The sequence below is a fragment of the Bombina bombina genome, chromosome 4 (assembly GCF_027579735.1).
Source record: "Bombina bombina isolate aBomBom1 chromosome 4, aBomBom1.pri, whole genome shotgun sequence".
In the NCBI taxonomy this organism is placed as follows: domain Eukaryota; kingdom Metazoa; phylum Chordata; class Amphibia; order Anura; family Bombinatoridae; genus Bombina; species Bombina bombina.
Window position 1 is genome coordinate 123,995,793 of NC_069502.1, and position 20,257 is coordinate 124,016,049.

Sequence of the window (20,257 nt, forward strand, 5' to 3'; positions counted from 1 at the left end):
CCAAATAAAGCAATCGATCTAGCCCATAAAAGTGTCTACCAGTTTTATAGCCAATATTAAGCCCTTTATTCTGTTTGAGACTAAGAAAATGGCTTACCTGTCCCCATGAGGGGAAAAATGACAGCCTTCCAGCATTACACAGTCTTGTTAGAAATATGGCTAGTCATACCTTAAGCAGAGAAGTCTGCTAACTGTTTCCCCCAACTGAAGTTATCTCATCTCAACAGTCCTATGTGGAAACAGCAAACGATTTTAGTTACTGCTGCTAAAATCATATTCCTCTCACAAACAGAACTCTTCATCCTTTTCTGTTTCAGAGTAAATAGTACATACCAGCACTATTTTAAAATAACAAACTCTTGATAGTAGAATAAAAAACTACAACTAAACACCACATACTCTTCACCATCTCCATGGAGATGCTGCCTGTGCAACGGCAAAGAGAATGACTGGGGTGGGCGGAGCCTAGGAGGGACTATATGGACAGCTTTTGCTGTGCTCTTTGCCATTTCCTGTTGGGGAAGAGAATATTCCCACAAGTTATGGATGACGCCGTGGACCGGACACACCAATGTTGGAGAAATAAAAACTATTCATAAACCCCCTTACCTACTACAGAGCTGACGCTGTTATTTGCTATCATACTAAGGTAGAGAATATATTTTATAGAAAGAAGATACTTTAATTTCCAATTGTATTAAAAAACACAATTTATGCTTACCTGATAAATGTATTTCTCTTGTGGTGTATCCAGTCCACGGATCATCCATTACTTGTGGGATATTCTCCTTCCCAACAGGAAGTTGCAAGAGGATCACCCACAGCAGAGCTGTCTATATAGCGCCTCCCCTAACTGCCATATCCAGTCATTCGACCGAAGACAAGCAAGAGAAAGGAGAAACCATAGGGTGCAGTGGTGACTGTAGTTTAAAATTAAAAAATACCTGCCTTAAAATGACAGGGCGGGCCGTGGACTGGATACACCACAAGAGAAATATAAAATAAATTTAGTAGCTTGTAAATAATACTTTAAAGCACGAACCACGTCAAGATTGTGTAATAGACGTTCCTTCTTTGAAGAAGGATTAGGACACAATGACAGAACAACAATCTCTTGATTGATATTCTTATTAGATACCACCTTAGGTAAAAACCCAGGTTTGGTACGCAAAACTACCTTATCTGCATGGAAAATCAGATAAGGGGAATCACATTGTAAGGCAGATAACTCGGAAACTCTACGAGCCGAGGAAATAGCTACCAAAAATAGAACTTTCCAAGATAAAAGTTTGATATCTATGGAATGAAGAGGTTCAAACGGAATCCCTTGAAGAACTTTAAGAACCAAATTTAAACTCCATGGCGGAGCAACAAGTTTAAACACAGGCTTGATTCGAACTAAAGCCTGACAAAATGCCTGAACGTCTGGAACATCCGCCAGACGCTTGTGCAAAAGAATAGACAGAGCATAAATCTGTCCCTTTAAGGAACTAGCTGACAATCCTTTTTCCAATCCTTCTTGGAGAAAAGATAATATCCTGGGAATCCTGACTTTACTCCATGAGTAACCCTTGGATTCACACCAATAAAAATATTTACGCCATATCTTATGATAGATTTTCCTGGTGACAGGCTTTCGAGCCTGAATTAAGGTATCAATGACTGACTCGGAGAAGCAACGCTTTGATAAAATCAAGCGTTCAATCTCCAGGCAGTCAGTCTCAGAGAAATTAGATTTGGATGGTTGAAAGGACCCTGAAGTAGAAGGTCCTGTCTCAGCGGCAGTCCATGGTCGAAAGGATGACATGTCCAACAGATCTGCATACCAAGTCCTGCGTGGCCACGCAGGCGCTATCAAGATCACCGATGCTCTCTCCTGCTTGATCTTGGCAATCAGACGAGGGAGCAGAGGAAACGGTGGAAACACATAAGCCAGGTTGAAAGACCAAGGTGCTGCTAGAGCATCTATCAGCGTCGCCTTGGGATCCCTGGACCTGGATCCGTAACAAGGAAGTTTGGCTTTCTGGCGAGACGCCACGAGATCCAGTTCTGGTTTGCCCCAACGAAGAATCAATTGTGCAAACACCTCCGGATGGAGTTCCCACTCCCCCGGATGAAAAGTCTGACGACTTAGAAAATCCGCCTCCCAGTTGTCCACACCTGGGATATGGATAGCTGATAGGTGGCAAGAGTGAATCTCTGCCCAGCGAATTATCTTTGAGACTTCTAACATCGCTAGGGAACTCCTTGTTCCCCCTTGATGGTTGATGTAAGCCACAGTCATGATGTTGTCCGACTGAAATCTGATGAACCTCATTGTCGCTAGCTGAGGCCAAGCCTGAAGAGCATTGAATATCGTTCTTAGTTCCAGAATGTTTATTGGAAGGAGTGTCTCCTCCTGAGTCAACGATCCCTGAGCCTTCAGGGAGTTCCAGACTGCCCCCCAGCCTAGAAGGCTGGCATCTGTCGTTACAATTGTCCAATCTGGCCTGCGAAAGGTCATACCTTTGGACAGATGGACCCGAGATAGCCACCAGAGAAGAGAATCCCTGGTCTCTTGATCCAGATTTAGTAGATGGGACAAATCTGTGTAATCCCCATTCCACTGACTGAGCATGCATAGTTGCAGCGGTCTGAGATGTAGGCGTGCAAACGGCACTATGTCCATTGCCGCTACCATTAAGCCGATTACTTCCATACACTGAGCCACCGAAGGGCGAGAAGTGGAATAAAGAGCACGGCAGGAATTTAGAAGTTTTGATAACCTGGACTCCGTCAGGTAAATCCTCATTTCTACAGAATCTATTAGAGTTCCCAGAAAGGAAACTCTTGTGAGAGGGGATAGAGAACTTTTTTCTTCGTTCACCTTCCACCCATGCGACCTCAGAAATGCCAGAACTATGTCCATATGAGACTTGGAAATGTGAAAATGTGACACCTGTATCAGAATGTCGTCTAAATAAGGGGCCACTGCAATGCCCCGTGGTCTTAGGACCGCCAGAAGTGACCCCAGTACCTTCGTAAAGATTCTTGGGGCTGTAGCTAACCCAAAGGGAAGAGCTACAAACTGGTAATGCCTGTTCAGGAAGGCAAACCTGAGAAACCGATGATGATCTTTGTGTATCGGAATGTGAAGATAAGCATCCTTTAAATCCACTGTAGTCATGTATTGACCCTCCTGGATCATAGGTAGAATGGTACGAATAGTCTCCATCTTGAATGATGGGACTCTGAGGAATTTGTTTAAGATTTTGAGATCTAAAATTGGTCTGAAGGTTCCTTCTTTTTTGGGAACCACAAACAGGATTTGAGTAAAATCCCTGTCCCTCCTTTGGAACTGGATGGATCATTCCCATAACTAGGAGGTCTTGAACGCAGTGTAAGAATGCCTCTCTCTTTATCTGGTTTGCAGATAATTGTCAAAGGTCAAATCTCCCTTTTGGAGGAGAAGCTCTGAAGTCCAGAAGATATCCCTGGGAAACAATTTCCAACGCCCAGGGATCATGGACATCTCTTGCCCAAGCCTGGGCGAAGAGCGAAAGTCTGCCCCCTACTAGATCCGTTACCGGATAGGGGGCCGATCCTTCATGCTGTCTTAGAGGCAGCAGCAGGCTTTTTGGCCTGCTTACCTTTGTTCCAGGTCTGGTTAGGTCTCCAGACCAACTTGGACTGGGCAAAAGTTCCCTCTTGTTTTGCATTAGAGGAAGTTGATGCCGCACTCACCTTGAAGTTTCGAAAGGCACGAAAATTAGTCTGTTTGGCCCTTGATTTGGACCTATCCTGAGGAAGGGCATGACCTTTTCCTCCAGTGATATCAGAAATGATCTCCTTCAAACCAGGCCCGAATAGGGTTTGCCCCTTGAAGGGTTTGTTAAGCAGCTTAGACTTTGAAGTAACGTCAGCTGACCATGATTTAAGCCATAGCGCCCTACGCGCCTGAATAGCAAAACCAGAATTTTTAGCCGTTAGTTTAGTCAAATGAACAATGGCATCAGAAACAATAGAATTGGCTAGCTTAAGTGCTCTAAGCTTGTCAAGTATGTCATCCAATGGAGTCTCTACCTGTAAAGCCTCTTCCAGAGACTCAAACCAGAAGGCCGCAGCAGCAGTGACTGGGGCAATGCATGCAAGGGGCTGTAGAATAAAACCTTGTTGAATAAACATTTTCTTAAGGTAACCTTCTAATTTTTTATCCATTGGATCTGAGAAAGCACAACTGTCCTCGACAGGGATAGTAGTACGCTTAGCTAGGGTAGAAACTGCTCCCTCCACCTTAGGGACTGTCTGCCATAAGTCCTGTGTGGTGGCGTCTATAGGAAACATTTTCTTAAAAATAGGAGGGGGAGAGAACGGCACACCTGGTCTATTCCATTCCTTAGTAATAATTTCTGTAAACCTTTTAGGTATTGGAAAAACATCAGTGCACACCGGCACTGCATAGTATTTGTACAATCTACACAATTTTTCTGGCACTGCAATTGTATCACAGTCATTCAGAGCAGCTAAAACCTCCCTGAGCAATATGCGGAGGTGTTCAAGCTTAAATTTAAATGTTGACATATCAGAATCAGGTTGAACCCTCTTCCCTGAGTCAGACACATCACCCACAGAAAGAAGCTCTCCTTCCTCAGCTTCTGCATATTGTGAGGGAGTATCAGACATAGCTACAAAAGCGTCAGTATGCTCTGTATTTCCCCTAACTCCAGAGCTATCTCGCTTTCTTTGAAACCCAGGTAGTCTGGATAATACCGCTGACAGTGTATTATCCATGACTGCCGCCATGTCTTGTAAAGTAAACGCCATGGGCACCCTAGATGTACTTGGCGCCATCTGAGCGTGAGTCCCTTGAGCGGGAGTCAAAGGGTCTGACACGTGGGGCGAGTTAGTTGGCATAACTTGCCCCTCATCAGATTCCTCTGGTGATAAATCTTTTAAAGACAGAATATGGTCTTTATTACTTAAAGTGAAATCAGTACATTTGGTACACATTCTAAGAGGGGGTTCCACCATGGCTTCTAAACATAATGAACAAGGAGTTTACTCTATGTCAGACATGTTTAAACAGACTAGCAATGAGACCAGCAAGCTTGGAAAACACTTTAAATCAAGTTAACAAGCAAAAATTAAAAACGGTACTGTGCCTTTAAGAAAAATAAACAAGGTCAGAATTTGAAAAACAGTGAAAAAAGCAGTAAATCAAACGAAATTTTTACAGTGTGTATAATAGGCTAACAGAGCATTGCACCCACTTGCAAATGGATGATTAACCCCTTAGTTCAAAAAACGGATCAAAAAAACGATAGACGTTTTTTAACAGTCACAACCAACTGCCACAGCTCTGCTCTGGCCCTACCTTCCCAAACAAACGACTTTGGAAAGCCTAAGAGCCCTTTAGAGAGGTCCTATAGCATTCAGGGGACTCCTGGAGGAAGCTGGATGTCTCAGTCTGTAAAAGTTACTTCGCAATAAAGCGCTAAATTAGGCTCCTCCCACTCATGTCTAAACAGTGGAAAGCCTAAGGAAACTGTTTCTAGGCAAATTTAAGCCAGCCATGTGGAAAAAAACTAGGCCCCAATAAAGTTTTATCACCAAAGCATATATAAAAACGTTTAAACATTCCAGCAAACGTTTTATATTGAAAATCTATAAGAGTATTACCTCTGAAAGTAAGCATGATACCAGTCGCTATTAAATCACTGTATTCAGGCTTACCTTACATAAATCTGGTATCAGCAGCATTTTCTAGCATTTATATCTCTAGAAAAAAAAATTAACTGCACATACCTCATAGCAGGATAACCTGCACGCCATTCCCCAGCTGAAGTTATCTCTCTCTTCAGTTATGTGTGAGAACAGCAATGGATCTTAGTTACAACCTGCTAAGATCATAGAAATCACAGGCAGATTCTTCTTCTTTTCTGCCTGGGACAAAAATAGTACAACTCTGGTACCATTTAAAAATAACAAACTTTTGATTGAAGAAAAAAACAACTACGTTTCACCACTTCTCTCTTACTACTTCCATGCTTGTCGAGAGTTGGAAGAGAATGACTGGAAATGGCAGTTAGTGGAGGAGCTATATAGACAGCTCTGCTGTGGGTGATCCTCTTGCAACTTCCTGTTGGGAAGGAGATTATCCCACAAGTAATGGATGATCTGTGGACTGGATACACCTTACAAGAGAAACACTCATATAATAACCAGTCTTGGCAGTGTGATTTATAATTACTAGTCTTGGCTGTGATTGTACAGGTTACTTAAAGGGACACTGAACCCAATTTTTTTCTTTTGTGATTCAGATAGAGCATGCAATTTTAAGCAACTTTCTAATTTATTCCTATTATCAATTTTCTTCATTCTCTTGCTATCTTTATTTGAAAAAGAAGGCATATAAACTTTTTTATGGTTGAGACCTCTGGACAGCACATTTTTATTGGTGGATGAATTTATCCATCAATCAGCAAGGACAACCCAGGTTGTTCACCAAAAATGGGCCGGCTTACATTCTTGCATTTCTAATAAAGATACTAAGAGAATGAAGAAAATTTGATAACAGGAGTAAATTAGAAAGTTGATTAAAATTGCGTGCTCTATCTGAATCACAAAAGAATAAATTTGGGTTCAATGTCCCTTTAAATAAAATCCTTATTATACAGTTACTGCAATATAATGAGGAATATAATTGTCAGAATTGAAAACTCTAGATTGATTTACAACAAATTGAAGTCAGGGTTGAATGCAACTGAAACTTAACCACAGAAACTTTGAAAACATAATATCAAGAATATTATGTAAAAGTAACTTGTAATAGACGGCCCCTCTATACAGACAGTGCTACTGATATCTCTTACCTGGAGGTAGTGCTTGTCGAGCTGTAACTTATAAGGATTGTACTCTGATGGATCAAAATCTTTCATGAAAGCACTGCCCTGTGAATGACACATCAAATGATTAAGTACTAGTACTTATGTCACCCAATTATTCAAAGTATCCACATTAATTAATGAATACTGAAAAGATTATAGAACAATTACTCTTTAAATAAGTTTGGCACTGCAGCAGAAAAATTAAGATTTCTAGACTTCAGATCAGCTTTCCTATGCATGCTCTTTTATAAAGTGCAACTTTTAAATTGATTCCCCCTTATAGATTGTGAAGTTAATTTTATTACAAGACCCAGAGATTAATATTTTACATATTGTTTACTACTCAAACTGCAGCTTTTTAAAGTGTTAAAATACAACACATAACTGTCAAAATTCAAAATAGACAGGTAAATAGAGACTAAAAAGTGTTAGCCAATGACAAAGCTAGACTGCTGACCACTGCATAAATAGACCAATCAGCAAAGTTAAAGTGTCCATAAACAGTCCCATGCTGCCTGCTGCATCTGTATGTACTGTCCTTCCACCATTTTGTGAGCGTAGTTTGACTAGGCATTACACAATTGCTATTTTCCCGCCCCTGGGTTGTGCTGGTTTTCATCAAAAACTTGTATATGCCTCCAACACATTGATATTTTCTGGCTAACAGTTTATTTAACATTGGCAACATTGTTTATATCAGTGATGGTTACCTTGGCACCCCCGATGCTGTGGAGCTGTATAGTGCCTAAGCATCATGGGATATGTAGTTCCAAAACATCTGGGGTGCCAAGGTTAGCCATCACTGGTCTATATTCATCACATTCCTATCGCTATACTTTGGCTCCCTCAGGTGGTATTATTTATATTACATAGAAATTATTTACTTATTTTTTCCTGTGGTGTTTCTCTCTGATTTAGTAATTGTATTGCTTTTTTTTATTACCTTATTTTTCTGATATTTTATTAAATACATTGTAACATATCTCAGACATCTGAAAGTCAGACCCCTATTACAGAACAATCTGTGCAATGTTTGATTGATACCTCATGACTCAAATGACTAACTTAAAGGGACAGTCAACTCCAGAATTTTTATTGTTTAAAAAGATAAATAATCCCTATATTACCCATTTCCCAGTTTTGTATAACCAACACTGTTAAATTAATACACATTTTACCTCTGTGATTACCTTGTATCTAAGCCTCTGCCGACTGCCCCCTTATCTCAGTTCTTTTGACAGACTATTATTTTAGCCAGTCAGTGCTGAATCATAAATAACTCCATGGGACTGAACACAATGTTAACTATATGACAAACATAAATTAGCTGTATCTAACTGTCAAAATGCACTGAGATTAGACAGTTCAACAGCTTAGAAATTAGCATATGAGCCTACCTAGGTTTAGCTTTCAACAAAAAAACCAAGAGAACAAAGCAAATTTGATGATAAAAGTAAATTGGAATTTTTTTTTAAAATTGCATGCTCTATCTAAATCATGAAAGTTTTATTTTGACTAGACTGTCCCTTTAATAGCAGTGAATCCTTAACAGTCAAGTAAAAAACAGAATTTATGTTTACCTGATAAATTACTTTCTCCAACGGTGTGTCCGGTCCACGGCATCATCCTTACTTGTGGGATATTCTCTTCCCCAACAGGAAATGGCAAAGAGCCCAGCAAAGCTGGTCACATGATCCCTCCTAGGCTCCGCCTTCCCCAGTCATTCGACCGACGTAAAGGAGGAATATTTGCATAGGAGAAACCATATGATACCGTGGTGACTGTAGTTAAAGAAAATAAATTATCAGACCTGATTAAAAAACCAGGGCGGGCCGTGGACCGGACACACCGTTGGAGAAAGTAATTTATCAGGTAAACATAAATTCTGTTTTCTCCAACATAGGTGTGTCCGGTCCACGGCGTCATCCTTACTTGTGGGAACCAATACCAAAGCTTTAGGACACGGATGAAGGGAGGGAGCAAATCAGGTCACCTAGATGGAAGGCACCACGGCTTGCAAAACCTTTCTCCCAAAAATAGCCTCAGAAGAAGCAAAAGTATCAAACTTGTAAAATTTAGTAAAAGTGTGCAGTGAAGACCAAGTCGCTGCCTTACATATCTGATCAACAGAAGCCTCGTTCTTGAAGGCCCATGTGGAAGCCACAGCCCTAGTGGAATGAGCTGTGATTCTTTCAGGAGGCTGCCGTCCGGCAGTCTCGTAAGCCAATCTGATGATGCTTTTAATCCAAAAAGAGAGAGAGGTAGAAGTTGCTTTTTGACCTCTCCTTTTACCAGAATAAACAACAAACAAGGAAGATGTTTGTCTAAAATCCTTTGTAGCATCTAAATAGAATTTTAGAGCACGAACAACATCCAAATTGTGCAACAAACGTTCCTTCTTTGAAACTGGATTCGGACACAAAGAAGGCACGACTATCTCCTGGTTAATGTTTTTGTTAGAAACAACTTTCGGAAGAAAACCAGGTTTAGTACGTAAAACCACCTTATCTGCATGGAACACCAGATAAGGAGGAGAACACTGCAGAGCAGATAATTCTGAAACTCTTCTAGCAGAAGAAATTGCAACCAAAAACAAAACTTTCCAAGATAATAACTTAATATCAACGGAATGTAAGGGTTCAAACGGAACCCCCTGAAGAACTGAAAGAACTAAATTGAGACTCCAAGGAGGAGTCAAAGGTTTGTAAACAGGCTTGATTCTAACCAGAGCCTGAACAAAGGCTTGAACATTTGGCACAGCTGCCAGTTTTTTGTGAAGTAACACAGACAAGGCAGAAATCTGTCCCTTCAAGGAACTAGCAGATAATCCTTTCTCCAAACCTTCTTGAAGGAAGGATAGAATCTTAGGAATTTTTACCTTGTCCCAAGGGAATCCTTTAGATTCACACCAACAGATATATTTTTTCCATATTTTGTGGTAAATTTTTCTAGTTACAGGCTTTCTGGCCTGAACAAGAGTATCAATGACAGAATCTGAGAACCCTCGCTTTGATAAGATCAAGCGTTCAATCTCCAAGCAGCCAGTTGGAGTGAGACCAGATTCGGATGTTCGAACGGACCTTGAACAAGAAGGTCTCGTCTCAAAGGTAGCTTCCATGGTGGAGCCGATGACATATTCACCAGGTCTGCATACCAAGTCCTGCGTGGCCACGCAGGAGCTATCAAGATCACCGATGCTCTCTCCTGATTGATCCTGGCTACCAGCCTGGGGATGAGAGGAAACGGCGGGAATACATAAGCTAGTTTGAAGGTCCAAGGTGCTACTAGTGCATCTACTAGAGTCGCCTTGGGATCCCTGGATCTGGACCCGTAGCAAGGAACCTTGAAGTTCTGACGAGAGGCCATCAGATCCATGTCTGGAATGCCCCACAATTGAGTGATTTGGGCAAAGATTTCCGGATGGAGTTCCCACTCCCCCGGATGAAATGTCTGACGACTCAGAAAATCCGCTTCCCAATTTTCCACTCCTGGGATGTGGATTGCAGACAAGTGGCAGGAGTGAGTCTCCGCCCATTGAATGATTTTGGTCACTTCTTCCATCGCCAGGGAACTCCTTGTTCCCCCCTGATGGTTGATGTACGCAACAGTCGTCATGTTGTCTGATTGAAACCGTATGAACTTGGCCTTTGCTAGCTGAGGCCAAGCCTTGAGAGCATTGAGTATCGCTCTCAGTTCCAGAATATTTATCGGTAGAAGAGATTCTTCCCGAGACCAAAGACCCTGAGCTTTCAGGGGTCCCCAGACCGCGCCCCAGCCCACCAGACTGGCGTCGGTCGTGACAATGACCCACTCTGGTCTGCGGAAGCTCATCCCCTGTGACAGGTTGTCCAGGGACAGCCACCAACGGAGTGAATCTCTGGTCCTCTGATTTACTTGTATCGTCGGAGACAAGTCTGTATAGTCCCCATTCCACTGACTGAGCATGCACAGTTGTAATGGTCTTAGATGAATGCGCGCAAAAGGAACTATGTCCATTGCCGCTACCATCAAACCTATTACTTCCATGCACTGCGCTATGGAAGGAAGAGGAACAGAATGAAGTATTTGACAAGAGTTCAGAAGTTTTGATTTTCTGGCCTCTGTCAGAAAAATCCTCATTTCTAAGGAGTCTATTATTGTTCCCAAGAAGGGAACCCTTGTTGACGGAGACAGAGAACTTTTTTCTACGTTCACTTTCCACCCGTGAGATCTGAGAAAGGCCAGGACAATGTCCGTGTGAGCCTTTGCTTGAGGAAGGGACGACGCTTGAATCAGAATGTCGTCCAAGTAAGGTACTACTGCAATGCCCCTTGGTCTTAGCACCGCTAGAAGGGACCCTAGTACCTTTGTGAAAATCCTTGGAGCAGTGGCTAATCCGAACGGAAGTGCCACAAACTGGTAATGCTTGTCCAGGAATGCGAACCTTAGGAACCGATGATGTTCCTTGTGGATAGGAATATGTAGATACGCATCCTTTAAATCCACCATGGTCATGAATTGACCTTCCTGGATGGAAGGAAGAATAGTTCGAATGGTTTCCATTTTGAACGATGGAACCTTGAGAAACTTGTTTAGGATCTTGAGATCTAAGATTGGTCTGAATGTTCCCTCTTTTTTGGGAACTACGAACAGATTGGAGTAGAACCCCATCCCTTGTTCTCCTAATGGAACAGGATGAATCACTCCCATTTTTAACAGGTCTTCTACACAATGTAAGAATGCCTGTTTTTTTTATGTGGTCTGAAGACAATTGAGACCTGTGGAACCTCCCCCTTGGGGGAAGCCCCTTGAATTCCAGAAGATAACCTTGGGAGACTATTTCTAGCGCCCAAGGATCCAGAACATCTCTTGCCCAAGCCTGAGCGAAGAGAGAGAGTCTGCCCCCCACCAGATCCGGTCCCGGATCGGGGGCCAACATCTCATGCTGTCTTGGTAGCAGTGGCAGGTTTCTTGGCCTGCTTTCCTTTGTTCCAGCCTTGCATTGGTCTCCAGGCTGGCTTGGCTTGAGAAGTATTACCCTCTTGCTTAGAGGACGTAGCACTTGGGGCTGGTCCGTTTCTGCGAAAGGGACGAAAATTAGGTTTATTTTTGGCCTTGAAAGACCTATCCTGAGGAAGGGCGTGGCCCTTGCCCCCAGTGATATCAGAGATAATCTCTTTCAAGTCAGGGCCAAACAGCGTTTTCCCCTTGAAAGGAATGTTAAGCAATTTGTTCTTGGAAGACGCATCCGCTGACCAAGATTTTAACCAAAGCGCTCTGCGCGCCACAATAGCAAAACCAGAATTTTTCGCCGCTAACCTAGCCAATTGCAAAGTGGCGTCTAGGGTGAAAGAATTAGCCAATTTGAGAGCACGAATTCTGTCCATAATCTCTTCATAAGAAGAAGAATTATTATTGATCGCCTTTTCTAGCTCATCGAACCAGAAACACGCGGCTGTAGTGACAGGAACAATGCATGAAATTGGTTGTAGAAGGTAACCTTGCTGAACAAACATCTTTTTAAGCAAACCTTCTAATTTTTTATCCATAGGATCTTTAAAAGCACAACTATCTTCTATGGGTATAGTGGTGCGTTTGTTTAGAGTAGAAACCGCCCCCTCGACCTTGGGGACTGTCTGCCATAAGTCCTTTCTGGGGTCGACCATAGGAAACAATTTTTTAAATATGGGGGGAGGGACGAAAGGTATACCGGGCCTTTCCCATTCTTTATTTACAATGTCCGCCACCCGCTTGGGTATAGGAAAAGCTTCGGGGGGCCCCGGGACCTCTAGGAACTTGTCCATTTTACATAGTTTCTCTGGAATGACCAAATTCTCACAATCATCCAGAGTGGATAACACCTCCTTAAGCAGAGCGCGGAGATGTTCCAATTTAAATTTAAATGTAATCACATCAGGTTCAGCTTGTTGAGAAATTTTCCCTGAATCTGAAATTTCTCCCTCAGACAAAACCTCCCTGGCCCCCTCAGACTGGTGTAGGGGCCCTTCAGAACCAATATCATCAGCGTCCTCATGCTCTTCAGTATTTTCTAAAACAGAGCAGCCGCGCTTTCGCTGATAAGTGGGCATTTTGGCTAAAATGTTTTTGATAGAATTATCCATTACAGCCGTTAATTGTTGCATAGTAAGGAGAATTGGCGCGCTAGATGTACTAGGGGCCTCTTGTGTGGGCAAGACTGGTGTAGACGAAGGAGGGGATGATGCAGTACCATGCTTACTCCCCTCACTTGAGGAATCATCTTGGGCATCATTTTCTCTAAATTTTGTGTCACATAAATCACATCTATTTAAATGAGAAGGAACCTTGGCTTCCCCACATTCAGAACACAGTCTATCTGGTAGTTCAGACATGTTAAACAGGCAAAAACTTGATAACAAAGTACAAAAAACGTTTTAATATAAACCGTTACTGTCACTTTAAATTTTAAACTGAACACACTTTATTACTGCAATTGCGAAAAAGTATGAAGGAATTGTTCAAAATTCACCAAAATTTCACCACAGTGTCTTAAAGCCTTAAAAGTATTGCACACCAAATTTGGAAGCTTTAACCCTTCAAATAACGGAACCGGAGCCGTTTTTATATTTAACCCCTTTACAGTCCCTGGTATCTGCTTTGCTGAGACCCAACCAAGCCCAAAGGGGAATACGATACCAAATGACGCCTTCAGAAAGTCTTTTCTATGTATCAGAGCTCCTCACACATGCATCTGCATGTCATGCTTCTCAAAAACAAGTGCGCAATACAGGCGCGAAAATGAGACTCTGCCTATGATTAGGGAAAGCCCCTAGAGAATAAGGTGTCCAATACAGTGCCTGCCGGTTATTTTACATAATTCCCAAGATTAAAATAATTCCTCAAGGCTATGGAGTATAAAATATAAATCGATTTAGCCCAGAAAATGTCTACAGTCTTAGAAAGCCCTTGTGAAGCCCTTTTATTCTTTCTGTAATAAAAATGGCTTACCGGATCCCATAGGGAAAATGACAGCTTCCAGCATTACATCGTCTTGTTAGAATGTGTCATACCTCAAGCAGCAAAAGTCTGCTCACTGTTCCCCCAACTGAAGTTAATTCCTCTCAACAGTCCTGTGTGGAACAGCCATCGATTTTAGTAACGGTTGCTAAAATCATTTTCCTCTTACAAACAGAAATCTTCATCTCTTTTCTGTTTCAGAGTAAATAGTACATACCAGCACTATTTTAAAATAACAAACTCTTGATTGAATAATAAAAACTACAGTTAAACACTAAAAAACTCTAAGCCATCTCCGTGGAGATGTTGCCTGTACAACGGCAAAGAGAATGACTGGGGAAGGCGGAGCCTAGGAGGGATCATGTGACCAGCTTTGCTGGGCTCTTTGCCATTTCCTGTTGGGGAAGAGAATATCCCACAAGTAAGGATGACGCCGTGGACCGGACACACCTATGTTGGAGAAACATAATTTATGCTTACCTGATAAATGTATTTCTCTTGTAGTGTATCCAGTCCACGGATCATCCATTACTTGTGGGATATTCTCCTTCCCAACAGGAAGTTGCAAGAGGATCACCCACAGCAGAGCTGCTATATAGCTCCTCCCCTCACTGTCATATCCAGTCATTCGACCGAAACAAGACGAGAAAGGAGAAACCATAGGGTGCAGTGGTGACTGTAGTTTAATTAAAATTTAGACCTGCCTTAAAAGGACAGGGCGGGCCGTGGACTGGATACACTACAAGATAAATACATTTATCAGGTAAGCATAAATTATGTTTTCTCTTGTTAAGTGTATCCAGTCCACGGATCATCCATTACTTGTGGGATACCAATACCAAAGCTAAAGTACACGGATGATGGGAGGGACAAGGCAGGAACTTAAACGGAAGGAACCACTGCCTGTAGAACCTTTCTCCCAAAAACAGCCTCAGAAGAAGCAAAAGTGTCAAATTTGTAAAATTTTGAAAAGGTGTGAAGCGAAGACCAAGTCGCAGCCTTGCAAATCTGTTCAACATAGGCCTCATTTTTAAAGGCCCAGGTGGAAGCCACAGCTCTAGTAGAATGAGCTGTAATCCTTTCAGGGGGCTGCTGTCCAGCAGTCTCATAGGCTAAGCGTATTATGCTCCGAAGCCAAAAGGAGAGAGAGGTTGTAGAAGCTTTTTGACCTCTCCTCTGTCCAGAGTAAACGACAAACAGGGCAGATGTTTGACGAAAATCTTTAGTAGCCTGTAAGTAAAACTTCAAGGCACGGACTACGTCCAGATTATGCAAAAGATGTTCCTTCTTTGAAGAAGGATTAGGACACAATGATGGAACAACAATCTCTTGATTGATATTCCTGTTAGAAACCACCTTAGGTAAAAACCCAGGTTTGGTACGCAGAACTACCTTGTCTGAATGAAAAATCAGATAAGGAGAATCACAATGTAAGGCAGATAGCTCAGAGACTCTTCGAGCCGAGGAAATAGCCATCAAAAACAGAACTTTCCAAGATAAAAGTTTAATATCAATGGAATGAAGGGGTTCAAACGGAACTCTCTGAAGAACTTTAAGAACCAAGTTTAAGCTCCACGGGGGAGCAACAGTTTTAAACACAGGCTTAATCCTAACCAAAGCCTGACAAAATGCCTGGACGTCTGGAACTTCTGCCAGACGCTTGTGCAAAAGAATAGACAGAGCAGAGATCTGTCCTTTTAAAGAACTAGCTGATAAGCCTTTGTCCAAACCCTCTTGGAGAAAGGACAATATCCTAGGAATCCTAACCTTACTCCATGAGTAACTCTTGGATTCACACCAATAAAGATATTTACGCCATATCTTATGGTAGATTTTCCTGGTGACAGGCTTCCGAGCCTGTATTAAGGTATCAATGACTGACTCGGAGAAGCCACGCCTTGATAGAATCAAGCGTTCAATCTCCATGCAGTCAGTCTCAGAGAAATTAGATTTGGATGATTGAAAGGACCTTGTATTAGAAGGTCCTGCCTCAGAGGCAGAGTCCATGGTGGAAGAGATGACATGTCCACTAGGTCTGCATACCAGGTCCTGCGTGGCCACGCAGGCGCTATCAGAATCACTGATGCTCTCTTCTGTTTGATTTTGGCAATCAGTCGAGGGAGCAGAGGAAACAGTGGAAACACATAGGCCAAGTTGAAGAACCAAGGAGCTGCTAGAGCATATATCAGCGTTGCTCCCAGGTCCCTGGACCTGGATCCGTAACAAGGAAGCTTGGCGTTCTGGCGAGACGCCATGAGATCCAGTTCTGGTTTGCCCCAACGATGGACCAGTTGAGCAAACACCTCCGGATGAAAAGTTCCCACTCCCCCGGATGAAAAGTCTGACGACTTAGAAAATCTGCCTCCCAGTTCTCTACGCCTGGGATGTGGATCGCTGACAGGTGGCAAGAGTGAGACTCTGCCCAGCAAATTATCTTTGAGACTTCTAACATCGCTAGGGAACTCCTGCTTCCCCCTTGATGGTTGATGTAAGCCACAGTCGTGATGTTGTCCGACTGAAATCTGATGAACCTCAGTGTTGCTAACTGAAGCCAAGCTAGAAGAGCATTGAATATTGCTCTTAACTCCAGAATATTTATTGGGAGGAGTTTCTCCTCCTGAGTCCACGATCCCTGAGCCTTCAGGGAGTTCCAGACTGCGCCCCAACCTAGAAGGCTGGCATCTGTTGTTACAATCGTCCAATCTGGCCTGCGAAAGGTCATACCCTTGGACAGATGGACCCGAGAAAGCCACCAGAGAAGAGAATATCTGGTCTCTTGATCCAGATTTAGTAGAGGGGACAAATCTGAGTAATCCCCATTCCACTGATTTAGCATGCATAATTGCAGCGGTCTGAGATGCAGGCGCGCAAATGGCACTATGTCCATTGCTGCTACCATTAAGCCGATTACTTCCATGCACTGAGCCACTGACGGGCGTGGAATGGAATGGACATGGCAAGCATTTAGAAGTTTTGATAACCTGGACTCCGTCAGGTAAATTTTCATCTCTACAGAATCTATAAGAGTCCCTAGGAAGGAGACTCTTGTGAGTGGTGATAGAGAACTCTTTTCCACGTTCACTTTCCACCCATGCAACCTCAGAAATGCCAGAACTATCTCTGTATGAGACTTGGCAATTTGAAAGCTTGACGTCTGTATCAGGATGTCGTCTAGATACGGAGCCACCGCTATGCCTCGCGGTCTTAGAACCGCCAGAAGTGAGCCCAGAACCTTTGTAAAAATTCTCGGGGCAGTGGCCAACCCGAAGGGAAGAGCTACAACTTGGTAATGCCTGTCTAGAAAGGCAAACCTTAGGAACCGATGATGATCTTTGTGAATCGGTATGTGAAGGTAGGCATCCTTTAAGTCCACTGTGGTCATGTACTGACCCGCTTGGATCATGGAAAGGATGGTCCGAATAGTTTCCATTTTGAATGATGGAACTCTGAGGAATTTGTTTAAGATCTTTAGATCCAAGATTGGTCTGAAGGTTCCCTCTTTCTTGGGAACCACAAACAGATTTGAATAAAATCCCTGTCCTTGTTCCGTCCGTGGAACTGGATGGATCACTCCCATTACTCGGAGGTCTTGCACACAGCTTAGAAATGCCTCTTTCTTTATCTGGTTTGCGGATAACCTTGAAAGATAAAATCTCCCTTGTGGAGGAGAAGCTTTGAAGTCCAGAAGATATCCCTGAGATATGATCTCCAACGCCCAGGGATCCTGAACATCTCTTGCCCACGCCTGGGCGAAGAGAGAAAGTCTGCCCCCCACTAGATCCGTTTCCGGATAGGGGGCTGTTCCTTCATGCTTTCTTGGGGGCAGCAGCAGGCTTTCTGGCCTGCTTGCCCTTGTTCCAGGACTGGTTAGGTTTCCAGGCCTGTCTGGAATGAGCAACAGTTCCCTCTTGTTTTGAAGCGGAGGAAGTTGATGCTGCTCCTGCCTTGAAATTTCGAAAGGCACGAAAATTAGACTGTTTGGCCTTTGATTTGGCCCTGTCCTGGGGAAGGGTATGACCCTTGCCTCCAGTAATGTCAGCAATAATTTCCTTCAAGCCAGGCCCGAATAAGGTCTGCCCCTTGAAAGGAATGTTGAGTAATTTAGACTTTGAAGTCACGTCAGCTGACCAGGATTTAAGCCATAGCGCCCTACGCACCTGGATGGCGAATCCGGAATTCTTAGCAGTTAGTTTAGTCAAATGAACAATGGCATCAGAAACAAATGAGTTAGCTAGCTTAAGCGTTCTAAGCTTGTCAATAATTTCATTCAATGGAGCTGTCTGGATGGCCTCTTCCAGGGCCTCAAACCAGAATGCCGCCGCAGCAGTGACAGGCGCAATGCATGCAAGGGGCTGTAAAATAAAACCTTGTTCAATAAATATTTTCTTAAGGTAACCCTCCAATTTTTTATCCATTGGATCTGAAAAAGCACAACTGTCCTCAACCGGGATAGTGGTATGCTTTGCTAAAGTAGAAACTGCTCCCTCCACCTTAGGGACCGTCTGCCATAAGTCCTGTGTAGTGGCGTCTATTGGAAACATTTTTCTAAATATAGGAGGTGGGGAAAAGGGCACACCAGGTCTATCCCACTCCTTGCTAATAATTTCTGTAAGCCTTTTAGGTATAGGAAAAACGTCAGTACACACCGGCACCGCATAGTATCTATCCAGCCTACACAATTTCTCTAGAATTGCAACTGTGTTACAGTCATTCAGAGCAGCTAATACCTCCCCAAGCAATACACGGAGGTTCTCAAGCTTAAATTTAAAATTAGAAATCTCTGAATCAGGTTTCCCCGAGTCAGAGATGTCACCCACAGACTGAAGCTCTCCGTCCTCATGTTCTGCATACTGTGACGCAGTATCAGACATGGCTCTAACAGCATTTGCGCGCTCTGTATCTCTCCTAACCCCAGAGCTATCGCACTTGCCTCTTAATTCAGGCAATCTAGATAATACCTCTGACAGGGTATTATTCATGATTGCAGCCATGTCCTGCAAGGTAATCGCTATGGGTGTCCCTGATGTAATTGGCGCCATATTAGCGTGCGTCCCCTGAGCGGGAGGCGAAGGGTCTGACACGTGGGGAGAGTTAGTCGGCATAACTTCCCCCTCGACAGAACCCTCTGGTGATAATTCTTTTATATAGATAAAGACTGTTCTTTACTGTTTAAGGTGAAATCAATACATTTAGTACACATTCTCCTATGGGGCTCCACCATGGCTTTCAAACATAATGAACAAGTAGCTTCCTCTGTGTCAGACATGTTTAAACAGACTAGCAATGAGACTAGCAAGCTTGGAAAACACTTTAAAACAAGTTTACAAGCAATATAAAAAACGTTACTGCTCCTTTAAGAAACATAAATTTTCCCAAATTTTGAAATAACAGTGAAAAAATGCAGTTACACTAATGAAATTTTTACAGTGTATGTAATAAGTTAGCAGAGCATTGCACCCACTTGCAAATGGATGATTAACCCCTTAATACCAAAAACGGAATAACAAATGACAAAAACATTTTTTAAACAGTCACAACAACTGCCACAGCTCTACTGTGGCTTTTTACCTCCCTCAATACGACTTTTGAAGCCTTTTGAGCCCTTCAGAGAAGTCCTGGATCATGCAGGAAGAAGCTGGATGTCTGTGTCTGTGATTTTTGCTGTGCAAAAAAACGCCAAAATAGGCCCCTCCCACTCATATTACAACAGTGGGAAGCCACAGGGAACTGTTTCTAGGCAAAATTCAAGCCAGCCATGTGGAAAAAAATAGGTCCCAATAAGTTTTATCACCAAACATATGTAAAAAACGATTAAACATGCCAGCAAACGTTTTAAAATACACTTTTATAAGAGTATGTATCTCTATTAATAAGCCTGATACCAGTCGCTATCACTGCATTTAAGGCTTTACTTACATTACTTCGGTATCAGCAGCATTTTCTAGCAAATTCCATTCCCTAGAAAAATATTTTAACTGCACATACCTTATTACAGGAAAACCTGCACGCTATTCCCCCTCTAAAGTTACCTCACTCCTCAGAATATGTGAGAACAGCAAAGGATCTTAGTTACTTCTGCTAAGATCATAGAAAACGCAGGCAGATTCTTCTTCCAAATACTGCCTGAGATAAACAGTACACTCTGGTACCATTTAAAAATAACAAACTTTTGATTGAAGAAATAAACTAAGTATAAAACACCACAGTCCTCTTACGACCTCCATCTTAGTTGAGAGTTGCAAGAGAATGACTGGATATGACAGTGAGGGGAGGAGCTATATAGCAGCTCTGCTGTGGGTGATCCTCTTGCAACTTCCTGTTGGGAAGGAGAATATCCCACAAGTAATGGATGATCCGTGGACTGGATACACTTAAAGAGAAAAAGCAGTTAATAGAAAAACACCTGGGGCGTGATC

The 20,257-nt window shown here is 42.7% G+C and overlaps 1 protein-coding gene across 1 annotated transcript in view; it reads right to left on the bottom strand.

The window, feature by feature from the left end:
* LOC128655275 (protein FAM228B-like) overlaps positions 1 to 20,257 on the bottom strand; it is a 138,691-nt gene that overhangs the window by 42,050 nt on the left and 76,384 nt on the right. Inside the window, exon 6 of the mRNA XM_053708934.1 lies at positions 6,852 to 6,929. Within this exon, the coding sequence (XP_053564909.1) occupies positions 6,852 to 6,929 (78 nt within the window). The remainder of the gene's footprint in view (positions 1 to 6,851; positions 6,930 to 20,257) is intronic.